This window comes from Tauraco erythrolophus, chromosome Z (genome assembly GCF_009769465.1).
Source record: "Tauraco erythrolophus isolate bTauEry1 chromosome Z, bTauEry1.pri, whole genome shotgun sequence".
NCBI lineage: Eukaryota > Metazoa > Chordata > Aves > Musophagiformes > Musophagidae > Tauraco > Tauraco erythrolophus.
In genome coordinates, this window is record NC_141496.1 from 61,703,195 (window position 1) to 61,728,655 (window position 25,461).

The 25,461-nt window shown below is 42.3% G+C and overlaps 1 protein-coding gene across 1 annotated transcript; it reads right to left on the reverse strand.

The window, feature by feature from the left end:
- Positions 1-1,966: 1,966 nt before the first annotated feature.
- On the reverse strand, positions 1,967-19,731 carry TMEM38B (transmembrane protein 38B). The gene is made up of 6 exons (XM_086629169.1): positions 19,602-19,731; positions 13,085-13,241; positions 9,935-10,119; positions 8,780-8,867; positions 3,962-4,079; positions 1,967-2,334 (listed from the first exon to the last, which is right to left on the reverse strand). The coding sequence occupies exons 1-6, from the start codon at positions 19,705-19,707 to the stop codon at positions 2,125-2,127; spliced, it is 864 nt and encodes a 287-aa protein (XP_086485295.1). The 5' UTR covers positions 19,708-19,731; the 3' UTR covers positions 1,967-2,124.
- Positions 19,732-25,461: the final 5,730 nt, after the last annotated feature.

Here is a 25,461-nt window from a genome sequence, read left to right on the forward strand (position 1 = left end):
TATCACTGACATATCTATAGAAGTTTTTCTTGTTGCCCTTGATGTCCCTGGCCAGATTTAACTCTGTCAAGGCTTTAGCTTTCCTAACTTGATCTCTGGTTGCTCGGACAAAGTTTAACCTGCCTCCTCTTACTGAAGGATACTTATCAAAGCAGCACTCTCTGAAGACAAATAATTTAATCCTGTAAAATAGTTGAATTTATTCTAAAAATTGGCACATCAATGAAAGATTCATCTGAGAAGATTCTATTCTTACGAAACATAACATCTCTAAAACGTCGAAGTTCTCAGTTCTGAAGTGTATGCCACTTACAATTGCTCCACATCATGTGCAAAAAAGATGCTGTGAGCAGGAAGCACAGATTTCAGCAAGCACTAATAAATAGTTCCAGTGCTTCTGATTTTAATAGTTCTTCCCCAATGAGCACCAGATTTAATTGCTACAAACTAATGCTGGTATTTATTAACAGCAGGCATAATAGGGCTGAGCTCATGTGAAACAAGGTAAATGTACTGTCCAGTATTCTTTTTTAAAAGGAAGTTTGGCTTTGAAAATAAAAAAATGCATATGCTTGGATAAAAGTGCAAGCAGAGATGTCTAGCCCCAGTCAAACTGAAAGATACTAACAAACCACATGTAAATCACTTACATAACATGAAAAACAGCTTGTCCTGGTTTCAACTGGGACAGAGTTAGGTTTTTTTAGCAGCTACAAGAGCTCTATGTTTTGGATTTAATATGAGATTCGTTTGAGAAGAATGTTGACAGCGCACTGATGTTTATAGTTGGTACTGAGACGCATGGGCCGTTCAGCTTGCCGTGTTTATGCCAACCTGCAGGAGCACAACAGGCTGGAAGGGTGCAAGGCCGGGACAAAGGGCCCACAATTCCCCTTATGATTTGAACTTAGAGTTCAGATTGAGGGCCAAAATAGCCAATGGAGTATTCCATATCATGCAGCATCATGCCCAGTATATAGGTGAGGGTTGACTAGGAAGAAGCTCTTACTTTTCTGAGGGCTCTTGCTCCTCCGGATGCTCTCTATCATGGGCTCTCAGACATCTCTCTCTCTTTTCGGACCTCTTGCTTGTCAGGACTGTGGTGTTGGGACTTAGCTATTTTGGAATTGCTTGCCAGGACCAGACAGGTGTTGGTGACTGGGTGGTGAGCAATTACACTGTGCATCACTTGTTTGTATATGTTGGTTTTTGTATATATACATGTTTTTTCATATATTATTATCATTATTACTTTACATTTTATATTATTATTCTTATTAAATTGTTCTTATCTCAACCCATGATTCTCCTTCCCTTTCCCCCTTTAATTCTCTTCCCCATTCTCCAAGGGTTGGGGTAGGGTGAGCGAGCAGCTGTGTAGCATTTAGTTGCCACATGGGTTAAACCACAACAAAGCTATATATCAAATGCTTGCAAAGAAAGTGTCAAAGCCAATAACGAAAATATTCAAGTGTTTCTACTTGCTAACTTGTAAAGATTTTTAAAAGTGCCAGATAATTCACAGTCATTTAAAAAAAATAGAAAAATATTAAAAACATGAAAAACATTTACTTTAGTAAATGAAGAAAACCTAGGCCAGTGCAATGTGAATTACAACAGTAATTCAGTTATTTTTCTAGTTAAAGGCATTAGTTCAGTATATTTTCATGGTTTTACAGTACAGTGTGATTAAGCCTTACTCAGTTGATTACCTTCTTACTTGGGACGTGCTACTGTGAACACTTGACAGTGCAAGTCCATGCTGTCCAAATGAAACACAAGAACTGGGGGAAAGGAGGGGGAGGGAAAGAGGCGAAACAAGTGATACATCAAAAAAAAATAACAATGCTGATTGTCACATTTTGAAACTGTCTTTTTAGTATGCAAGCATTTAAAGTTATTCATAAATACAAAATTTAGTAAACTTGTGATGACTATAAAAATTTAACTTACAAATCCAACATGTGAAGAGTAGCTTACAAAACACATTCTGAAGGCAAACAACACAGCAATATACAGCCCTGTTCTCTCCTCGTATGCATTTCTTTAAACAAATTTCTCAGTCAGCCTAATCTGAAATAGAAACATCTTGAAAGGTTACGAACATCAAGGATTTTACGCCACTTATTCCGTTTTCTTTGTCTGTCTTTTCTTAACACCATCATGGTGCTGTTCTGAAGAAGACCGGTCACAGACTGAAGAGCCATTGGAAGATGTAGCACCTTCACCCTTCGCTTTGGATGGTGTCTTTTGCAAGCCAAAGAAGATATGGCCTAATGCAGCCTCAAAGGGAGCAAATGGAGAAGTTGCAGATCTTGTCAACATCATTGTTACCTGTGAGGAAGGAGGATCAAGTTACAATAAAAGTTTTAATGACTTCATAATGATTGTAAAAAAGTTCAAAGCTGAATCAATGTATGGCATTTCTAACTTCCTACACAAGCATGAAGCCATGCTACCAAGAACACAAATATATTCATTTTAGCTTGAATTGATCAAAGAATGCTTTTCTTTCTCACCTACACTCTTCGCACAGCTATACACAAACAACGTGCACAAAAAACTCTCTCAGTTCACTGAAATCATCATAAGAGTAAACTATATTTAACGTCATACAACTAAGCTGAAGAGCAACATATATGTGTGAGTTTTGTACCTTGTGCAAACTAAAAAACTGTAAACAGAGCAGCTACTTCCATTTAAACTGAAAGAATGCAATGTGTAAGCACCTAAATATATATGCACAGCCAGACCTTAGTTAGAATTCCAGACAGCTATACTCATTGCATAAAGTTGAAGTCAGCAACAGAGATTTAAATGGAAATTACTTAGAATACGTGACTTGGAACCAGCATAGAAAAAACTGCTTTGTAGACCCAGGTACTGGACAAGTTTACATTGCAACAGTTTCTACAGTTTTCACAGGCATGAAAGGTTTCTAAAACAAGACAGAACTAGGGGACTATGCCAGATCCACAACTGTTGCTTTATCAGTTAAGTGGATGCCCAAGCTCCTGATTGTCAGGATGACCATCAGTTTAAGAACTCATGCACTTCAGTGCAGCCTGACAGCCAGCTTCTGAAGACAGCTTTCTCACTTCTAGAATAAAATTCCTTCCCTTCTCCATTCCCAGCATCCCCAGTTCAACAATGCCTTTATTGGTTTAGGTGGAGAATTGTGAGCATCGGCCTGAAGTCTCAACTCCCTGAAGCAACTTCTCTAAAATTAAACTTGGCAGCTACTTCACAGAAAGGCGACTGGCAACCAGCACTTTAAGACATTCCATAGGCTGTTCAACAGCAGCTCTTAAGCTCTTAAAACGACCAGACTTCTGCTAACACCGAGTCTACACTTTCTTATTAGCTAATAATCCTGAAGACAGGTATCATGCTGGAAATGAACAAGACTGGAGGGATTAAACGATTCAATAGAGAAGTAGTATCTATTTTATTATAAAAGCAGTTACAGGTACTTCAAAACAGTTTTGACACACTTTCTCTTTCCACTTAAACATCTATGTTGCAAACACTTTAAGCTATATGAGAATGTAGCTGACTTGTCCTGCAAACCCAAAGATGACTGCACAGGTACAAGGAAGGCATTAAGCCTAGCTAAAGGCAGGGAACCCCAGAGTTTCTTTCTACAAACATAAGCTTTGTCTGAGATTGCTGACATACAAGCCTAGCATGTCAACTGCTGCATGCCTTTTTTTAAAAAAAAAAAAATTTTGGTTTTTCTTTCCATACATTGAACAGTATCAGTAACAGAACAGGTCGTCTGCTCTGCTCATGTATAGAAGACTAAACATAAATTTAAGACTTCAGCAAGAGCTAGCCTTCCTATCCAGAAGCATTTATTCAAACTTGCGTTAGGATGTTTGAGGGTGTATCATCTGCTCTGAAATAATGCAGTAAAATATTTTCTGTTGTTCAGATATTTGCAATGCTTTCACATGCTTACCTTGGAGACCACAAGAAAGACAGTGTATAAAAACACAAGGTTGTGTCTTGCTATTGGCAAGTAGTGGCTGTGTTGCAATGTGAAAAGAACTGCTCCTATCAAAGTTACCTTCACAGGGCTGGAAACAAAAGAAACAATGTTAAGTTCTCTTTTCTACTCATAGTGAAAGCTGGCATGACCTGAAATGCAATAGATGTTCTCAGTGTGCAAAAGAATTGTTTCTGAATAGAACTAATGAAAACTTGTGGTAACAGTGATCAGGTCCACAATCCAGCTATGATTAAACTAAGACTTTCACTTTATATACTATTACCATGCTTTCTGTCCACAATATGGATAAGCACCAAGTTCAGCACTACTTTACACATACAGCAAACTCGTGTTTGACAAATCGTCCTCAAATCTGTGCCTCTGTTCAGACTTTCTATGCCAGCTTGCTCCCATTCTTCTTCTCCCAACGTATCTTACTGAAAAGTTAAATTACAAAGCTTGCACTACTCTGACTGGACTTAAAAACAGGTTCCTATCCTGTACTCCAGATGTTAGGTACTCCACGAAGCTGCTTAAGGTGTTGAATAACAACATCATCTCGTTCCACTGTGACACTCCACCACTTCTAGGGTTGTAGTCAGCTTATACATGACTTGAGCCAGGCCTATATTATCAGGTTTTGCCAACATGACTGTGTTGGCTTGAGGCATGCAAAGATTTACATCTTCCAGCTATCTCTATGTCAAAGACCAGCTGGAGTGCATGGAGCTGCACCTGGGGACGGATGAGGTCCCAACTGAGAGCTTATGGGTCAGGATTAAAGGGACAGCAGGGAAAGGGGACATAGATGTAGGGGTCTGCTACAGACCACCTGACCAGGAGGACCGAGTGGATGAGGCCCTCTACAGACAGACAAGAGCAGCCTCACATTCACGAGCCCTGGTCCTCATGGGGGACTTCATCCACCCTGATTATCTGTCGGAGGGACAACACAGCAGGACATAGGCAATCCAGGAGGTTCCTGGAATGCATGGATGATAGCTTCCTTCTCCAAGTGGTAGAGGAACCAATGAGGAGAGGTGCTTTGCTGAACCTTGTTCTCACCAACAAAGAAGGGCTGGTGGGGAATGTGACGCTCAAGGACAGCCTTGGCTGCAGTGATCATGAAATGGTGGAATTCAAGATTCTTAGGGAAGCAAGGAGGGTGCACAGTAAGCTCACTACCCTGGATTTCAGGAGAGCAGACTTTGGCATCTTCAGGGATCTCCTTGCTAGAGTACAATGAGATGAAGCCCTGAAGGGAAGAAGGGCACAAGAAAGGTGGTTAATATTCAAGGATCACCTCCTCCATGCTCAGGAGCGGTGCCTCCCAACAAAGAGAAAGTCAGGTAGGAACACCAGGAGGCCTGCGTGGATGAACAAGGTGCTCCTGGACCAACTCAGACACAAAAAGAAGGTCTATAGGGGGTGGAAGCAAGGACAGATAGCCTGGGAAGAACACAGAGCGATTGTCCGAGCAACCAGAGATCAGGTTAGGAAAGCTAAAGCCCTGATAAAGTTAAATCTGGCCAGGGACATCAAGGGCAACAAGAAAAACTTCTATAGATATGTCAGTGACAAAAAGAGGTCTAGGGAAAATGTAGGCCCTCTCCGGAAGGAAACGGGGGACCTGGCTACCTGGGATATGGAGAAGGCTGAGGTTCTCAATGACTTCTTTGCCTCAGTCTTCACTGGCAAGAGCTCCAGCTGCACAGCCCAAGTCACAGAAGGCAAAGGCAGGGACTGGGAGAATGAAGAACAGCCCACGGTAGGAGAAGACCAGGTTCGAGACCATCTAAAGAACCTGAAGGTGGACAAGTCCATGGGATCTGATGAGGTGCATCCACGGGCCCTGAGGGAGCTGGCGGAGGAAGTTGCTAAGCCGCTATCCATCATATTTCAGAAGTTGTGGCAATCTGGTGAAGTTCCCAATGACTGGAAAAGGGGAAACATAGCCCCCATTTTAAAAAGGGAAAAAAAGAAGACCCAGGGAACTACAGGCCAGTCAGTCTCACCTCTGTGCCTGGCAAGATCATGGAGCAGATACTACCTGCGACTACACTAAGGCACATGGAAAATAAGGAGGTGATTGGTGACAGCCAACATGGCTTCACTAAGGGAAAATCCTGCCTGACTAATTTGGTGGCCTTCTATGATGAGGTTACAGCATTGATGGATAGGGAAAGAGCAACTGACATTGTCTACCTGGACTTATCCAAAGCATTTGATACCGTCCCACACAATATCCTTGTCTCTAAATTGGAAAAACATGGATTTGACGGATGAACCCCTGGGTGGATAAGGAATTGGCTGGATGGTCGCACTTAGATTTGTGGTCAACAGTTCAATATCCATGTGGAGGCCTGTGACGAGTGGTGTTCCTCAGGGGCCAGTGCTATTTAACATCTTTGTTGGCGACATGGACAGTGGGATTGAGTGCACACTCAGCAAGTTTGCAGATGACACCAAGCTGTGTGGTGTTGTGGACACGCTGGAGGGAAGGGATGCCATCCAGAGGGACCTCGACAGGCTGGAGAGGTGGGCCTGTGAGAACCTCATGAAGTTCAACAAGGCCAAGTGCAAGGTCCTGCACGTGGGTCGGGGCAATCCCAAACATAAGTACAGGCTGGGCAGAGAATGGATTGAGAGCAGCCCTGAGGAAAAGGACTCAGGAGTGCTGATGGATGAGAAGCTCAACATGAGCCGGCAATGCGCGTTGGCAGCCCAGAAAGCCAACCGCATCCTGGGCTGTATCAAAAGGAGCGTGGCCAGCAGGTTGAGGGAAGTGATTCTGCCCCTCGACTCTGCTCTTGTGAGACCCCACCTGGAATACTCATTCGGCTCTGGAGTCTGCAACACAAGAAGGACATGGAGCTGCTGGAGCGGGTCCAGAGGAGGGCCACGAAGATGATCCAAGGGCTGGAACACCTCTGCTATGAAGACAGGCTGAGAGATTTGGGGCTGTTCTGCCTGGAGAAGAGAAGGCTCGTGGTGATCTTATCACAGCCTTCCAGTACTTAAAGGCGGCCTACAGGAAAGCTGGAGAGGGACTTTTTACAAGAGCATGTAGTGATAGGACAAGGGGAAATGGATTTAAAACGAAAGAGGGGAGATTTAGATTAGATATAAGGAAGAAATTTTTCCCTCTGAGGGTGGTGAGGCACTGGAACAGGTTGCCCAGAGAAGTTCTGGATGCTCCAGCCCTGAAAGTGTTCAAGGCCAGGTTGGATGAGGCTTTGGGCAACCTGGTGTAGTGGAGGGTTTCCCTGCCCATGGCAGGGGGGTTGGAACTAGATGATCTTTGAGGTCCCTTCCAACTCTAACCATTCTATGATTGTATGATTCTATGATTCAGTGTGGTAAATCCCTTCCTAGTTATGCAGTTAGAAAACAAAGAGAACTTTGGACAGTTTTCTACAGTCATCTGAAGAGAGAGCACTCATATACTGGCAGAAAAATTCTGTGCATTTCTTAATCTGCATCTACATGTGACATACAGATGACATTCCTGTTCTCATAGAGCATCTAGTGTAGACAAATTCTTCACTGTGTTTTCAGTAACTCAGAAATACCCTGCATCAACTTCCTGCTTAGCAAGTCTGAAAAACAACTCTGTGTATACAGGCATCCCATTCATTTGCAGAATGTTTTATCCGTTTAACTTTGTAACTTACTTTCATTTCATATTCTTAAGCCTTATATATTAAACAGAATTTTAAAAATAGTTCTTGAGTTACTATGAACCACAACCACCATGGAACAAGCGCTGCCACAGTCTGTATGCATTTTTCTAGTGTTGCATCTCTAAGTACAGCGTTATTTGGGTTTACTGTGCTGTTTTTGACAGTGACATCCACATTGCGGAATTTTGCTTTCAAGACTGCAGCCACTCAGGCCCTGACTAAGAGAGAGAAATTCTAAACGTGGAATTTCAGAAAAAGCCAACAACTAACACAAGCCGTAAAAAGTTGAAATATTTCCAAAAGAAAGACTTCAAATTGCTATTCTGTTATTCTTTGTTGCTAAGAGGGGATGATGCAGAAAAGCAAAGTAAGTTTAAAAATAAATATTATTTCCAAAGACTTGACAGTAACATAGATCAAATGAATTTTAGGAAATTACCACAGTCAGCTTATCTTGACTTACAACAGTAGCTTGTGGCTTTCTAGCCTGTCTCAATTCTCCTTTTACTGTACAGACTAAACTGGGAGCTAAAATGGGAATATTACAGTTTAGTAATTCTGTGCTTCTGCAAGATAAGTAACATTTCCTATCTTGCAGTACATTTTTGCTATATTGAATAACCAATTTGCACCTTCTCAAAAATTGATATTGATGGAGGAAAACAGCACTGGCAGAGAAAGTACGAGGGACAAAACGCAAAGGAAGCCATCTTAGTGATGCTCAGAACACGCGGCAAAAATGCAGACTTCACTTGTATACTTCTGGTACTACTATCCTTTCATTTTGGATAGAAGATCATGTCCCTGTAAGACAAATTGACTAAATGTTGCTTTCCAGCAACTTCCTACCGACTCAATACTGCTTTCTGCCAAATAATTTCTGTTGATACATCCTCCCATTTGGTGTTCTCGTGCTGTGAACCTAAAATGACTAAAACCAATCCTCCACAAGATACACACCAAAGCATTGATTACCAACATTTCCTACTGCTTGCCTTTTTCTTTTTTTTTTTTCCCCCTCAAAATCTGAACCTTTAAAAGTGTCAAGACAAGGAGTCAGCAAAACAACAGTTAATATGTTGCAGTCTTTTTAAGAAAAACTTACTAGGACATCTTCAGTAGTTCATTGGTTTCAGGTTTCCATACTCCTCTCACCAGCTGCTCAAAGTTGGAAATTAGGCCACCACCAGCTCCTGAAATTGCCAAGATTTACTATAAGCCCCCACTGACTGCTACCACTGCTGCACAACCTATTATTGCTCCCGGAAAAACTCTTTACACCAGGTGCCAAATGTGGCATCCAAAGCTCAGACTTAAGGAGATTAATCCAATCTTTTAAACATGCATGACTTGCGCGCCCAACATGAAACCTCAGAGGTTTAGCTACTTGGCAAGAACCTTGAGTTCACCTTTTTGTGATAGCATCTGAACTGATTCACTCATTGCCACAAACAAATGCCTGAATTGTCAAAGTAAATCTCCAGAGAGGCTCACATCATTCCCTTCTTCACGTTGTCACGTAAGTACAGAGTGTTTCTATAAAGCATGAGGACCCTCTGTGAGAAAAGGTGGTATGTATTTTTATATTAAAAGAAGGCAAGACATAAGGAGGTGTTAGACACTGGCCAACGAGACCAATCGGTATCACAACATGGGAAAAGAAAAAAGACCATCACATTAACATAAGTTGTTACTCAAAGCAGAACAGAAACAAGCAAATAGAAACAAGAGCTGCACTACTACTTCCTGAAGTGGTTATAACATTGTGACTTACAAATACAGCTGCTAGGAAGGTAGCTTCCAGAGTCAAACTCCAAACAGCAGGCTGGCAGGAAGGTTCATTCCTGTGTTTAAAATCAGCTAATGGTTGCAACCCAGAAAGCTAAGAAAACAAGTTCTCTTCTTCAGCAACATGCAAGGAAAACAGCTCTGAGGAAACAGGCTGTTGGAAAGTCTAGTCATAGCACTGAAGCTACCCAAGAGATCTGTATTTTTATTGCCACCAACTGCCCATCCTACAAGTCCTTGCAAGACCTTCTGAAGGAATACGATGAACCTCCCTTAAAGTCATTCAATGCCACCCTTAATCAGGCAGAAAAACTGCCACACAGGCTTTTCCCTTGAGGCAACAACAGGCTGTATTAGGACTATCATACCCAGCACAACAAGGAATGGTGCTACAGTTATAGTGAAAGCCTAGCCATTTAAATACCACTCCAAAACATCACAATCCGTCAGAACAAGATGTAATGCATGTTACCTCTGGCCCAGCCCACAGCTACCATGACAAGCCAGGCGTCTTTGAAGTGACTGTCCGCATGTGCAACGCCAGCCGTTATCTTCCATGTCCTAGTCACTTCTTTCATTCCTGCAACCAGAAGCCGAAGAGGCAGAAAGGCAAAGCACTGGTAGAATATGTCTTGTGGGCAGTAAAACACAAGATACCTGAAAATTATGAGAAAACCCATTAGCAGCATTCAAAAGTTTTTGCTAAGGAATTAACATTCTAATAACTTTTAAAGGTATTTTTGGAATATCACTAGCAATGCATGATATACTACTGATAACTCACTGTCTTGTGTGGTAGATATACTGGAACAAATTTGAAATGCTTTCGAGCGTCCTTGAGCTCTTGCACCCAAATTATCAAACTTTATTTGAAATCGTTCTTACTGCCTCATTGTCCCAGAGAAGAATCCACTGAAGTACATAAGAAATAGCTTTAAATTTAAACAAGTGTTCGACAGTTTACATACCAGGTTTTTATAATTTAAATTATTAAATTAGTGTCTGACTGACTTTGTGTGGTTTGTTTTTTTTGTGGGTTATTTTTTGTTTAGTGGGAGGTTTTTTTGTTTTGGTTTGGTTTTTTTAACAGTGTCACAACAGGGTGGTAAATTACCTGCTGACACTATGCTTTCATACTGATAGGTATACAGTAACCACCAATTCTAGCTTTTCCAGCTTGCCAATTACAAGCACATTTCTTTTTCCAAAGTGTTGAAAGTACAGTACTCAAAATTTAATAATATATTTTATTAACTTGCTTTTAAAAGAAAGTAAAGTTAAATATGGCTAACAATGAAATCCTAAACTGACAGTAAATTCTCAAAGATTAGATTATATGGTGTTATATTGTATTTCTTTAATCATAAACAAAATTCAGTTTTTACAGAGACATTCAAGGTCTCAAAAAAAAAAAAATCAAGATTAAGTATCTAGATTATCTCAGCACATGAATAAGAGAGTAATAATTAAATAAAAGCAGAGAAAGCCTTTAAAAGATGAGAGGGGTACTCTTCCATATTCTGAAAAAAAAATTAAAAAAAATACTTGCCTGTTGGTTTAGGCTTCTGAGCTCAAATCTGTCTACCAAGAATTTCTAAGGCTGTATCATTCTCCTGTTTACTCAGGCTGCAAGGCAGAGATGTACCTCTCATATCTAGTTTACTTCACTAGCAATACTAGCAGACACCACAACTAAGAAGAGTCATGCTTCATGGTTAGAGTTAGAAAGCAGGACAGCCCTCATTGTTTGTGGGGGTTTTTTTGTTTCAGTCCATCCCCAACCATGCAGAAAAAACAGGCTTATGCTTTACAGCAGAATGCCAGGAAGCTTCCTCCACAGAAAGGCAAGGTTTATCTGAAGTCCTGTCCTCGTTATAGATCAGCTTTTGCTGCAGTGGATATAGTACCTTGCCAATGAAAACTTCTAAAGCTTCTTCTCTTCAAGACGTCCCAGAATGTAGCATGCAATAGCCCATTTCTCACGTACAACAAAGATACTAGAATGTACATTAATAGCTAAGTATTGGTCCAGTGTTCAGTTTTAGCTCTACTTATATTCCTTCTGTTTTCTTTTGTAAATTCCATTGCCTTTATATGCAACCAAGCTTCAGTTGATACGAATCCAAACATGTATACAGAGCATGTATTTTAATGGATACTGCAAATAGCCATGTAGTCAACAGACAACACCGACAAGAATTCATTCACAATTGCAGAATGTGGGCTTAGAACAGCGAGGAACAGGTAACTGGATTTTCGTCTGTAATTTCTGCTGGCAACACTTACTGACAGAAGATGTCGCTGTCCTACAGACTATTCAAGAGCATTTCTCAAGCACGGCAAAACCCCTTTCCCAGTTTTACGCATGGTTTGGGGAATTTCATTTCACGTGATTTAAGACCAAGAATTAAAGTCATTATACTCATGAAGAGAGAACTCTGTAAAACAAGAAGCTTAAAACGTTTCATAACATTCACAGTTCCCCACTAAAACCTCATTTTATTCGTGCACAGCAAATCACACTTGACCACCTAAGTTCAACACAAACCATATTCTGTTTACATGTACTCCTAACTGATGTCATTTGTTAAAACAAGCAGTTTTGTCACTGTTTTAGACTAATACAAACTATAAGCAGATTCTATAAGCTTTGTTAGTGCTGCACTATTTACTGCACATCATTCATTTCACTGATTTGCCTAAATGAAGTCTGTCTGCATCTTCCATTGCAACATGAAGACCAGAGGACTAATATATAGATACGCACAGATACATAGAAACACTAACTTTCATTTAAATCAATTCGTAGTTATAAAACCTAACAGGCTACGAGGAAGATAGTAAAGTATTTCAAGCAGATAAAACTATAAAACTCTTCTAAGACAAAAATTGTGATTTTTAAATTCAAAAACCCACTGCTCCTCACAAATTTGGTAAAGTTTGAGAGTGTCTTCAAAGATCACCTTCTGCAAGAGATGAACTCCCCTGGAAGGCCGCGTTTATAGGACAATAACTCCAGTGCTCTTTTTGAATTCCAAAACAGGTCAAATTGCTGCCTCGTTCTCATACTTGACTACCCCTCCAGCTCTCTACTGACTTCCACTATAACACCAACACATTTGGGAAAGGCAAAACACAGAAAAAAAAAAATGGTATCAAGAAGCAGAAACTAGAGGAGATTGAAGATGATCTATGTCCTAGATCTCCAATTACAGAAAAGTTTCAAATTTTTACATCAGTCATGTTCTGGCCATCAAGAGCTACTGCTGAAAAACTAGACTCCATTTATGACTTCCCTATATCCAGAAAAGCAGTAACTGAACTACATTTTCTTCCAAAATAATATTTTCAGCTGCTTCACCAGCAATAATCTACTCTTGTTGTATAATGAAATGCTCAGTCACTAAAGTTGCTCTATTCTGAGCATCTTACTCTTTCAGAACAAGATCATAAGAGCTATTTTGCTGCACTGACTTTCTGGATGAAGACACATCATCCTAATCCTAAAAGTTTTAAGTTAAGCTTCTGATTTACAGGGTAGCTTGATGGTATTATCTCAGTTTCCAGAAAAACTATAGCTTCCTCATAACCAATACTACTCCTCTCAGTTGTGGCTGCTTACCAGACCGAAGATGCCAGTAGAATATTTGTGCCCTTTGCCAGAAATGCTACGGGAGGTTCTGCAAGCATCAACGAAGACAGAACGGACCCACCGAAGCAATAAAGCATAGCACTAAACCAGCAGGCAATTGGACTTCGGACTGATACTTCCACAGCTCCTGAAACAAAGGGAAAGGACGCAGAAATAGAAATCAGTATCTGAGAATCACATTGTGTTTTAGAACTCAGTAACTTTCAAGTCATGCAGCCCCACATTTTCTTTTAGGTAATGAAAAACCCTGCAGAAATCTCTAGGCCACATAGTAAACGTCTTCAGGAACACAAAGTTCAGAGTGCCCTGACCTAAGCGTATGCTATCTAAATGAAAGACTGACATTGCATTCTCTGAACATTTGTGGTAAGTTGGTTTAGTATAACTGTTTGGCTACCAAGAAGAAAAAGCTTTCGGAGCACGGCTGAGAGATCTCATTGGTAATAATCTGGGAGAGATACACAGCTGCTCTCCAATTTGTATTAAAAATACAAAAGTGGCTTTGCTGACCTAGACAGGATTGGTATGGGTAATGTTTGGGGGGTTATTCTACAAATTCCATTTCTGCTTTTGAGTGTTCATGAATTCAAGGTCACCCTTTTTCCTTTTCCCCTGTAACACCCTGCTAACTGTGTTTGCTGACCAAAATGAAAGCAATATCCAAAACAATTATTAATTAGTTTCACCTGCAATCCCGAACAGAGGAAAAAAGGTTACCTGAAGCCAAAATGACACACTTAGGTTTCCCTTATTGGTAAAAAGTTCACAGTTTGGTTTGGTTTGTTATCTTTAAAATTAATTATCCCTTTTATCTTGCAATTGAACTATGCCAAAAGAGTATTTAATATCAAAAGATGATGCTAGAGGCAATGGGAAGCCTTAACCAGTTTCAGAGGGAAACAACACTGTAAGCCAGAAATAGCCTCAAGTACTTGTTTTTTGACTATTTCTTTCCACTTCAAAAGTCCAATGCTGCCAAAGCTTCCCCTTTCACACATGCTGAGCACTCTTTGCCTCAACTAGTTTAATTTTCCTCAGTCCAAGTGCTGAAGTTCACAAAAGCAAACATGAAACCTAGTGGTGTCTGCCCCAGAATGAAATCGGGCATGTTCACCATTCAGAGGAAACACTCCGGATGTTTCAGACACTTCTGTGCGAAAGAAGCTTCTTACTCAAGGCAAGAAGCTCACATGTATCAAAGAGAATACAGCACTCTCAATACATTTCACTTGATACAACAGCATTAACAAGATTATTCCGGTTTTAGCGCTGGCACAGCTATAACATATTCCAGATTCCCATGTAACAGCCAATACAAAAAAAAAAGGAGCACTATTACCACTTCTCCAAAGTAGCTATCGATTATTGTTCACGCGCATGTAACTAACAGAAGTATTTCTTCTCTGAAAGGGTTGTCAGCCACTGGAACAGGCTGCCCAGGGAGGTGGCTGAGTCCCCATCCCTGGATGTGTTTAAGAAAAGGGTGGATGAACTACTTAGGGATATGGTTTAATGGGAGATTAGGGACGGTTGGACTGGATGATCTCTAAGGTCTTTTCCAACCTAGAAAATCTATGAAAAATCTATGAAATCTATGAAACAGTAGAAAATTCTAAAACCTGCTACTATTACTTAAAATCAAAAGTGAAAGTATAAAGTAGGCCGTTACATCCAGATCCCATATGGCTGAATGTGGACCTATTTTCAGCAACCTATTTTCAGCAACCTATTTGAAACAGGTATCAGTGGTTCGTGCTTACTACACTGAGGTTTCTTCATTAAAATGAAAAGTATCTACAAACGCTGACAGCCATTGTAGTCAGAAAAAAAAATGCAAATTTATATTAAGTACACACTCCCTGCTCCAAAAGAGTTACAGCGGTTTCCTTACCACATAGAATTATTCTCATCTGATGGCACAGACTCATTACAAGTACCACTATATACCTACTTTAGAGAACCACAGAATCATAGAATGGTTTGGGTTGGAAGGGACCTCAAAGATCATCTAGTTTCAACCCCCCTGCCATGGGCAGGGACACTCTCCACTACACCAGGTTGCTCAAAGCCTCATGCAGCCTGGCCTTGAACACTTCCAGGGATGGGGCATCCCATGAAGGGACTAGCATAAGAGGACTGAACTCCCTTTCTTGCAACAAAGAATATCCTACCCCCATGGTTGCCAGCAGTCTCTCTGTTGAGTAACTCCACTAAATGCTGCTGCGGCATTACAGCACTAAGTGACCCTACAGAGAAGAAACACGCTGAACTTTACAGCACAACCAGAAAACCCAGCTCATGGAGGCAGCCAGTGTAAGTCACAAATCACAAGGGAACATGTGCTGGAACAGGGGAGTTCTGCTAAGAGACCAGCTGTTGCATTATGCACAAACTTTAACCCCTGGACATATGTAATACTGGATGTAATCTGCACAGTAGTCTGGTCTTGGATCGAGACCAGTAACCAGATTGTGACAGGAGGTTCCACGTGCAAGGACTGTCAGCCTCCAGAATAGGAGTAAGCAAAAAAAGACCTTGCACCTCAGACATTCATCATCAGGTGGGGGTGCACCAACCTCCCTGTCGTCAGCATGAAGCTTCTCACCTTGTGTTAGCAGAGAAGTAATCATCTGAACATCTTACTGGCAGCCTCCAACAGAATACCTAACTCCCTCCTCCCTTCCCACAAAATGCAGCAGGACTGAGAGCTAACTGAAACCCAGCTGCTCCTTCACTTCACCAGCTGGTCGGTCAGATTAAGAACATAACAAAAGGAAACCACCGCAGGCGCTGTGCCTTTGAATTTAATACACTGCATGGTATTTTTCACGCATGTGGACATCGACTGCGATTAACCAAACGCACCTAGTAATGACTAGTTTTAAGGGAAAAATGGAAGATTTTCATGTACCAACTTTGAAAAGGTTTGAATCGACTTCTGTTGTACCTTTGACATCATTGTTTCTAGTTCAACTTGCCTTCTCTCCTACATACTTTGTGAAAATATTTTTGTGATTTTTCACTTCCTGTAGTACAGGCCAGATAAAAAAAAAAACACCTTTAAATATAAAATTCGCTGAAACGTTGGAGTTGCTTTAAAATTAGTTAGCGCTCTCTTCTCTTTGCCAATCCATTCCCCTGCCTTTCAGCAATCACCACTTCACCACTCTTCCTTTCTCCCACAACTAACAGCAAGTAGCTTCCAGGTTTGAGGACACATCTAGGAATTACTACCAGATTGCTCGCTATCAGCAAGCTCAAAACAAAGCACCCAAATTTCTTCAGGAGGTTCCTAAGTGGAAAAGGACGAGAGATTAGTAACTCTGCTGGACTTCAGGATTCTTTCTGTTGGTCAACATTAGAATTTCCTTGGCTCAAACGCCAGTATTTAACAATTCATACCTGCTTTCTAACAAGGCATATACTCAACCTAGAAGACAATGAGGCAAAAATTGCTGATACTAATTTAAAGCACATCTTGGCATTGCTACCTAAATTAAGAATGCAATGTAACCCTTCAGAAAACAAACTCAATTTTAAGTGGGTCACATGTTTTCAAACAAATGGTCATTTATATTTGTCCTCTGATGCATCCTGTAAAACTAACGAGGCATCAGACAACCATGCAGAATAGCATCTGCCAAAAGGCCACAAGTCCTGCACATGGCAGATTCTAGAAAGTAAATATAAGGTTTTAAAAATGCAAAGTCTATACAGTTTTAAATGTTGTTTCTAGACAAGAGTAGTAAAAAAAACCTCAGCAAACAGCAAACTATTTCTGCCAGTTTGGTAACATCTGATTTAACCTATCCAACATGTCTTAAATGGGCAATCAGAAATACATACCACACACACCTCTAAAGAGCAAACCAGAAGGACTTGTAGAAGTTCTTCTAGGACCTCTAGCTAACTTTACACACACAGTGAATTCAGCTAAAAGGATTTAAAAAGTCAGATTTAATTTAGTAAAACTATGTCAAAACAACTTGGTCCTCTTCAAATCATCAGAATCATCTCATAGAAAACTTGCAAGAACAAAACCAGCACGTTCCTTCCAAATACAACACATCCTCAACCCTCAACAACTTTTGCTGTTCCTCCATCCCCAAAAAAGAAAATTGCCAGTTCTACAGCTGACTGGATTTACAAATAAGCAATTCTTAAGCAACCTCAAAGGCACTAACCAAAAACTCTCCGTGTAGCACATGTGGAAAGCAACAGGTTTGGTTGTCACTGCTTTAGTTCATCGGCACTCACAAGACAGCAAGAAAATCTCATTACAAGCACTGGAAAGTCCCAGCTACTGTGCGCCCATCCGTGATACAAATACCCACACTGAATCTGATTTTCAGCAGTGCAGGGAGGTGGTATTCCCATGAGACAGTAATCTGGGATAAAACCACAGTGTATCTGCCTTGATCACATGCTTCCTAGACCATCAGCTACTTGGGGTTACCCAGCTATTTCCCTGGAATACATAGTGTTTAAGCTTCCAAAAAGAATACATAGTAATGCCTGCAGAAGATTAATCAATGATAATATATCCATCCTGAGCAGTTCATAATAACCACTATTTCAGTTACGATTCAATATTCAGTTCAAGCTGCTTGTAAGCGAGCAGCAGACCAGTGTGCTGTCACCTTAATGACAGTTCTTAATTCAAAGTATTCTTTTGAATACTCAAGAGTTCTGAACTTTCCAGCTACTAAACCAAGAAGAAAAAAATTATCGGCGCAGTTCTCACCAGACTTCTGACAGCACCTCCATTGTCGGGAAGTGCTTTCTCACTAAAGCGATGCTGATGCTAGCAAAGGGGAGAGACTCCTTCCGTCCTCGTTGTTAAACCTGAGTCCATTCCACAGGACAGTTTAAAGGGAGTGCGTGATAGTGCCAATTACCTTTAGACAGCAAGTCTCGTCTTGAATGGACGAGTTCTATTGAACAAGGCCACAAGTCAGCACCCAGAAACAATTTTAGCAGCATCCAGTAACAAAATTTGGGGAAGATGCTAGCATATGTAAGCATTTTACACCAGTCTTCCCAGTGTGCTAAATGCATTTACTCCTCAGAAGTAAAAATGCACCTTGACACGTGCAGGAAGGGACTGAAGAACAGGTCTCACTAGACAAACAGCCCCGAGCCTTAACAATATGAAGTGAGCAGAACCTCCCAAATCATCACTATAACCCTGAAAGTCAGCTTAGTTTCCCACACAGTTACCAGCTGGGATGAACAGTCCAAAATTACTCCACAAGTAGTTATTCTAAACACTCAAACAAGTCTAGTCTCTACATGTGTGACAAGTAAAACCTAGGCTTGGGGCTAACTATCACAGTGCAAAAGATTTTCTAGACAGAGCACATAGAGACTGGAGTGTCATTACATGCACTCATACGAAATCTCTCCTCTCAGAAGCAATACCTGACAGCAGGTCCTTGGCCTCTGGTTTGCATTCCTGCTCTGCAGGGAATCACAGAAGGGTTTCGGTTGGAAGGGATCTTTAAAGATCATCCCCTCCAACCATAAGCTTAACTTCAGGAGGGTCAGTCCTTTTATTCTTGGAACTTACTACATCTTAAACTGCGAAAAGGTTTTCGGCAAGACTCCTGGCCAATTTCACCAGTGCCTCTAGTCCTGAGAAGGCCAGAAACGTTCAGCTAGGTGCCTCCTACGTGGTTTCTGCAGCCAAGCAGACACTACTTATTGCCAGACGGACTAACGAAGACAGCAGATGATCTTATTTGCACGCTTACAGGCTCGCAAAGAACATCTGGATTTTGAGACAAGAAGGGCACGCGGGAGGGGCAGAGCGGGAAGGGGCACACCGCTGCCACAGAGCCCCGCACTGCACCCGGCCACAGGTCTGTGCGGCATTTCGGTGTAAGACCTGAAACTTCTGCCTGCTGCGCTGTCGTTCCAGAGGCCACGAGGAGCACTGACAAACCTTTCGCGCACCAAATGACACACAAACCACCTCGGAATTTGCGGGAGTGCGCACAAGAACTGAGGTTCGGCCACTCTCCGTAAGAAAAAATACAGACAGACCATCTGAGCGTGGCGGGGAAAAGCCCACGCCAGCCCCCTCTGCCCATTTCCAAGCCGGACGGGCCTCGAGGCTAAAGGCTCCGAGGTGCTCGAGCACCCCCGCCCGGGCGAGACACCTGCAGCTCCCGCACAGCCCCAGCGGCGAAGCCCGGGCAAACGCCGTCCCCCCGGGCGCCGGCCGGCACCCGGCTCCCCTCAGGCACCCCCCGCCATCTTGCGCGGCAGCCGCCCTCGCCCCGGCGGGGCTGGGGCAGCCGGCGGGAGGGGGCTTCCCGGCCCCTGCCCCTGGCCCGGCCCGGACGGACGGACGGAGAACAGCGGGGACGCGGCGCGCGTGCGGGGCAGGGACGGGGGAACACGGCGGGGGAGAGGGGGCGCCTCCGTTCCGTCCCGTCCCGTCCCGTCCCGTCCCGTCCCACCGCGCGCCCCCGCGGCCGCTCACCCCGCTGCTCCTTCAGCGCCATGACGGAGGCCACGTAGTGCGCCAGGTCGAAGAAGGGGAACATGGGCAGGCGCGAGAAGAGCTCCGGCACCTGCCACAGCTCCATGGCCGGGCGGCGGCACGGCGGAGCGGCAAGCGTCTGCCCAGCGCGGCGGCAGCCGCGAGCGCCCTGCACGAAGCTCGGCCCCTGACGGCCGCCGTCAGCGGCGGGGCGGGCCGGGGCGGGGCGGGCGGTTCGCCATCTCCTTTCGGGCGGCCGTGGGCCGCCGGCGGCGGGGGAGGAGGGTCTTTCCGGGCGGTGCTGGGGCTACAGCGTTCTTCTTGGCGGTCGAGGTGTTCCCCCTGAATGAGGTTCCCTGCACCTCGTCCTGGCAGCCTCGGACACGGCAGACGGCTCATTCCCTTCCTCTCTATGGCTGCATTTTGCCTTTCTGGGCTATTGCTGTCTCCACCGGGTCTTATGTTTCCCCTTTTAAAAAAAGTCCTTACGTTCCTGGCTCATGATCAGCTTGAGACTGACTGTGGCCCCCAGAGCCTTTTCTACACTGTGCTTATTCCCTGTTGTGTATCCCTGCAGCTGGCTGTACTTCTGCACTGCTCACTATACTTACCAAGTACAAGTGTCATACCTTCACTTCTTCCCCCTTTTCCTTTTTTCTTTTTTTTTTTCTTTTTTCTTTTCTTTTTTCCTGCGGAACATTTTTGCAGTTTGTCAAGAGTATTTAGGATTACAATCCTGTTCTCCAACATGTGGTCTTTCCCAGGTTGATGTCATCTGTTTAACACCTGCCTAGTAATTACAGGGGGTATTAATGTATACCATAACCCAGTCAGACCTCAGCAGAAACTCATTTAATACATCTTTACATCCAATTTTAACAAAGGCCATTTTTAGCTGTTTTGTGTTCTAAAAGTAGATCCCTAACCAGTTTTTGCATCAATCCTGCAATATTTTCAACAAAGCTACTTTGCTCATGACCTTCCCAAGTGAAACGTTACTGGACACCTGCTAACTCTGAGATACAACATCAGCGTGTTCTTTGTCCACCAGACTGGCTAATTTGTCATAGAAGGAAATTGTGTTGGTGTGACACTGTTCTTGATGGATCCATGTTAGGGGTTGTTAGTCTCCTCATTTTTTCAGCACTTTTATTTTTTGCTGCAGATGGAAGATAAGTTTACTGGTTTGTGATTCTTTGGCTGGCTGTACTGCTAAAGAAAAGCACCATTTTTGCCTTTTCCGCTCAATTTCCACAAGCTGGTGAAGGCAACTGTTAACGACTCTTAAGATTTACACGCTGTGGTGAAGTTAATCAAGCTAAGCAATGTGAAAAGATACAACTTCAGCAGGTGTTCTTAAACTTGAGTTTTGCCTACTAAAGTCAGGAAATAACTGGAATAGCTGGAGGACAGTTTTCTAGAGCAGAATATTGCTTTGCCACAGCTGGTAGATGGTAAGACGTAATAAATGAGTAAGTTGCATTCTCTGGCAGAAAGCAGTTCAGTATCATTTTGTTTCCCGCTGAACAGTGATAGATTTGTATGCAGCTGCAACAGCAGAGGAGTCACTGACAGGGATTTATACCCTATAGCGATCCTTTGCCCACAAGCTAAGAAACGCCAGAGAATTTCTACTCGTTGCAGTACTGTGTTATTCCCACTGAGTGGCATTAGGTTCCTTGCTAGAAAGTCAAAACTATTCAAATCATAGTGTGCAATCATAGGAGGAGAAAAATGAAAATGGCAATGGCCACAACAAATCTGTAGCGACACAAAAGAAAATTTGGGCTAGCAACGTGTTGTGCCTGATGACAATGTCTGCACTGCAGCTACTGTCGTGCCTACAACTCGTGTAGATAGACCCAAGTTCTCTAAAATACCACTACTGGTGCTATCACACAGTGGATTGGCAATAGCTACCCGAATCCTTGTTCAGGTCCTCTAATACATACTACATCCTCTTTTAGGAGGTCTTCACCCAAAGCATTGCTTTCCAAAGCAGAGCTAGCTTAGTGTGAAGTTGGATCTCCACAAGCCTCCCTTACAGCAGTTGGGCGGGCAATGTGTGTTAACCGGCACGGCTAAACTAGAAAGAAGTTCTCATGGGTTTCCTACCTCCAGCACCAGTGGGAAATAAGAATGGCTGTTTCTCCAAGTTTGCTGTTAACCAAGGAGAGATTCCTGAGATTTCTGTGCATTCAGGGTAGCATCTTAGCAGAGTAGGACAGAGGAACCCAACAAAGAGAAATCAGATCAAGGAACACAGTCTATGTAATAAAAGTAGAGTAACAAAGAAGAAAACTTCAAATTGATCACTGATTTTCCAGATGTCCCAGATATTTCAGGAACAATTTAAAATAACAGAGGATAAGCACGTCTGAAATAATCCTGTTCATCCTTGGACCAAATACGCTGATGCTGAGAGAACTGTGGCAGTGTGACAGGGTGGTATTAGTGTGGAAGCTAGGTACCCTTGTGTGTGTGTGTGTTACTCACTTTTTTGTGTTTTTCTGATTTCAAACAGGAAGAACAGATATCCCTTCATTTCTTGTGGATGGGCTAATAAATCTAGCTGAATATGCTATGCATCTAAGATAACTAAAAATGGACTGTTCAGTATTCTGCTCTGTTTCCTGAGTGTAAAGCTCAAAATAAAAGCAAAGCACAAGCCTGAACTGACTCTCTTGCTCAAGGAATGTTAGCATGACATTAAAAAAACCACCCTAGACACCTGCTGATTAGCTACCCAGCTTCCACATGTGCCAGTGTACTTTTTGGCAGGATTAGTTGTCCTTTCCAAGAGGACACTGATAAATTAATACGAATATTTTCTGTATTTGCTTCAGAAAACATTCCAGCTATTCATGAAGTTGCCACATTTTCACTTCTGAAACAACTGTGAAAGTCTGGGATGTTACATGCCTGTCAGCTGTTCCTGATCGCTGCCTTGCTGCATGTCATAACCGATTTTAGATAGGCAGTTCTTCTTGGTCCATTCGAGGCAAAACTGAAATCATCACACGACACTCAACAGTAACAAAGAGAGAAGGAATGAAATGAGGTGCTTTCAAAGTGAGTGCACGTCCACATCTTTAACGTCCACAGAACATGACATCAGTAATTCGTTACTCCCTAGATCTTCCAGAAGGTGCAGATAATGTAAACTAGAGCTGTCATACCTGATTCATTTGTTGAGTCCATTTCATAGGGCGGTTAATGCTAATTTAGTGTTTGAAGAGAAGGTCTGTGTACCTAGTATGGAAGCACGGCTGGTGATGTTGCTGCTAAATGCAGGATATGTTTATTTAGTGTTTTATTTCGTAATGTCTGGGATTCTGAAGACATTGACTTGGAATTCAAAAATGGTGCCTTAGGAAAAAAAAAAAGGAGGACTTCTTTAGTCACTAGTATGCCTCAAAATTCATGCATCTCTACCCTACTTCCCAAACTGAGGAAATTAGAAATATTGCTATTTTATGGAGTTTTAAATTAAATTCATTTACCTTTCTTAGAAGATCTCTCAAACTCAAGTCTATGCATCAGAATCAAGTCCAGTTAAAGTAGTTCTCTTTGTCATGTATGAAAACATGTATCTGCCACACTGCTGTCTGTCTTCTTCCAGTTCAGTTCCCACTCTGCTCAGTCTTATTTCCTTCACGTTTCCAACCATCTCTTATCCCCCTCAGGCTGCTTACTTTCATCTTCTGGTATGTTTCCCTCCATTTCCTCTCTCTCTAGCACCATGTACTTCACCCTGCCTATTTCTTTCACTGTCATCCCTCACAGTTACTATCACCTTCCCAGTTTTCCTGATTTTCTTGCTTTCTCCATGCCATCCACAGCATTTAGTTATGGCGTAGTACACCTCTCCACCTCCTGTCTCTCTCCGAGAATCTGCCTTTTCATCTCATCTTTGTCACCTTACTCTTGTAGATGCTTTCAATGAATACTCATGTACTCAGGCCTCACCTTCACCTCTGCATACCTTCCAACTTTGTGTTTCACTGCTGTTACCCTCCTTCTTTCCATACTCTTCCTCCAGCAGGCTGCCTTTTCCTATCTCCTTTGAGTTTTTTCTACGAATTTGTTTGCTGAAGTGCTTTGAAAACATTAGCTGAGAAAACAAACCACAGGAAGTTCAAACAGCCATTTTTCACCTAACACACCATTACTTTGGTTTATTTTCCTTGTATGCTTATTGATGCCAATCTAGATTGCAAAGTGGAAAAATAGAAGTGTTTCTTAAATGAAGCAGTAGCATTGTTTAGACTTACATCTGCCTCAGATCCGATTAAATTCTCACAAATATCTACAAATCCATTTAAAATTTCTCTTCTCCTACAACCTTTAAAGCAGCAGTACTGTGTTTATTCTTCGGTGAAGCCTGCGACTGAGGACTGCAGCAGCTTGTAGTCAATGATGCTGGCTCTATCCAGGAGCTCTCTAGCGTATACCTTTAGGTTATGTCCATACAACTAGGCAAAGCATGTAATTCAGGCTCTTGAGTTACATACTCCATGTATTTTGTACCTTTATTGCAGCAGTAAACTCAGTCATGACTTTGCATAGAGCTGAATTCAGGTGCTAGAGGCCACACAAATGTTATGGTCTTGGCTGCAGAGATGTAGGTCTTCTAGAAATGGTCACTAGTCTCCTGAGTGCTCAGTTATTTTCATCTCTGCTTAGGTTTCCATTTTGCACTAAGCCTCTTCTTAGCACACCTTGTTCCTTAACAACATGCTTGTTGAGCACCTAGAGTGGGCTTGAACTCATACCTTCTTTATCTCTCCACTGCGTCATCAAATGTATCATAGATGCTTAGTGCAGATGACTAAAACAAGTTCCAGCTCTCTGTTAATCCAACCAAGGTTCAGAGATGTTTTTCCTTACAGTCATGACTCTCCTTTAGCAGATACATGGGCTGAGGCAGTAGCACACAGGAGTGCCACAGTGTTACAGGAGAGCTGTAATGTTCCCTAGTTGAACTTTCAGCGGTTGTATTGACTTGTGGTTCAGCTCCCACAAGCACTGAGCAGCCTCTCTCTCCTCTCATTACATACATGATTCCCAAGCGTCTGCGTGCTCAGTAACCTTCAGTATCTTTCATCTCCACACACCTGTCATCGGAGTTAATTGACCAGTCCCACTCTATCCTCCAAAACGTGAGATTCTGTTCTGGATCTGGAAGTTGGGGTCCTACTTCGACCAACTTCACAGTTGTTTGTTTTTCTGGAAAAATCCATGTCATTAATAATCATTGCTAGCTAGTTTCAAGGTTATTGCCAATAACGGTTGACAGTACATTGCTTACATATTCCTGTTACCATAACTGTTATTGCAATAGTATTATACGTCACAATATTATTTAGGAGTTTCAAATTATGCCAAAGCTCATTGCATTAAACTTCCTATATGTGTGCAGCAAGAGAAATATCCTTGCTCAGTATAACTCGCTATGTCTATAAACAAAACATTAGGAAAAGCAGTGATCTGGGCAAGGTCAGCCTTCAGGTCAGGAGAAAACCAAGGTGACAAAGCAAGACCTTCTCCTCTACATTATGCTACTTACTATCTTTATCTCCTTTGTCAAATCTTTGGCAGTCTGATCTCCCTCAAGACCTGCTGTAGAAGGGAAGAGAAGGATACAGTAAGACCTCATACAATAAAAATTACCATGCCTCGAACTACTGCTGTGCAGTAAATCCTGCTGCATGCCCTGTCTTTTTTTGTTAGATGCATCAGGAGGGCAAAAACCCAGGTCTCTAAAGATCATTAGATATCAGTGGATTTTAGGTGTTCCATGACCTTCAAGAATCTGGCCTTCAGGGAGCATAGGATCTGGGATTACTGATTGTCTCAG

Bases quoted from the DNA above. Each gene is read 5' to 3' on its own strand.
- TMEM38B (XM_086629169.1), bottom strand. From the start codon at position 19,707: ATGGAGCTGTGGCAGGTGCCGGAGCTCTTCTCGCGCCTGCCCATGTTC. The intron at 13,242-19,601 runs GTGAGCGGCCGC...CCTTTGTTTCAG, and splicing joins GGCGCTGAAGGAGCAGCGGG to GAGCTGTGGAAGTATCAGTC. The intron at 8,868-9,934 runs GTAACATGCATT...TGGCAATTTCAG, and splicing joins AGCTGTGGGCTGGGCCAGAG to GAGCTGGTGGTGGCCTAATT.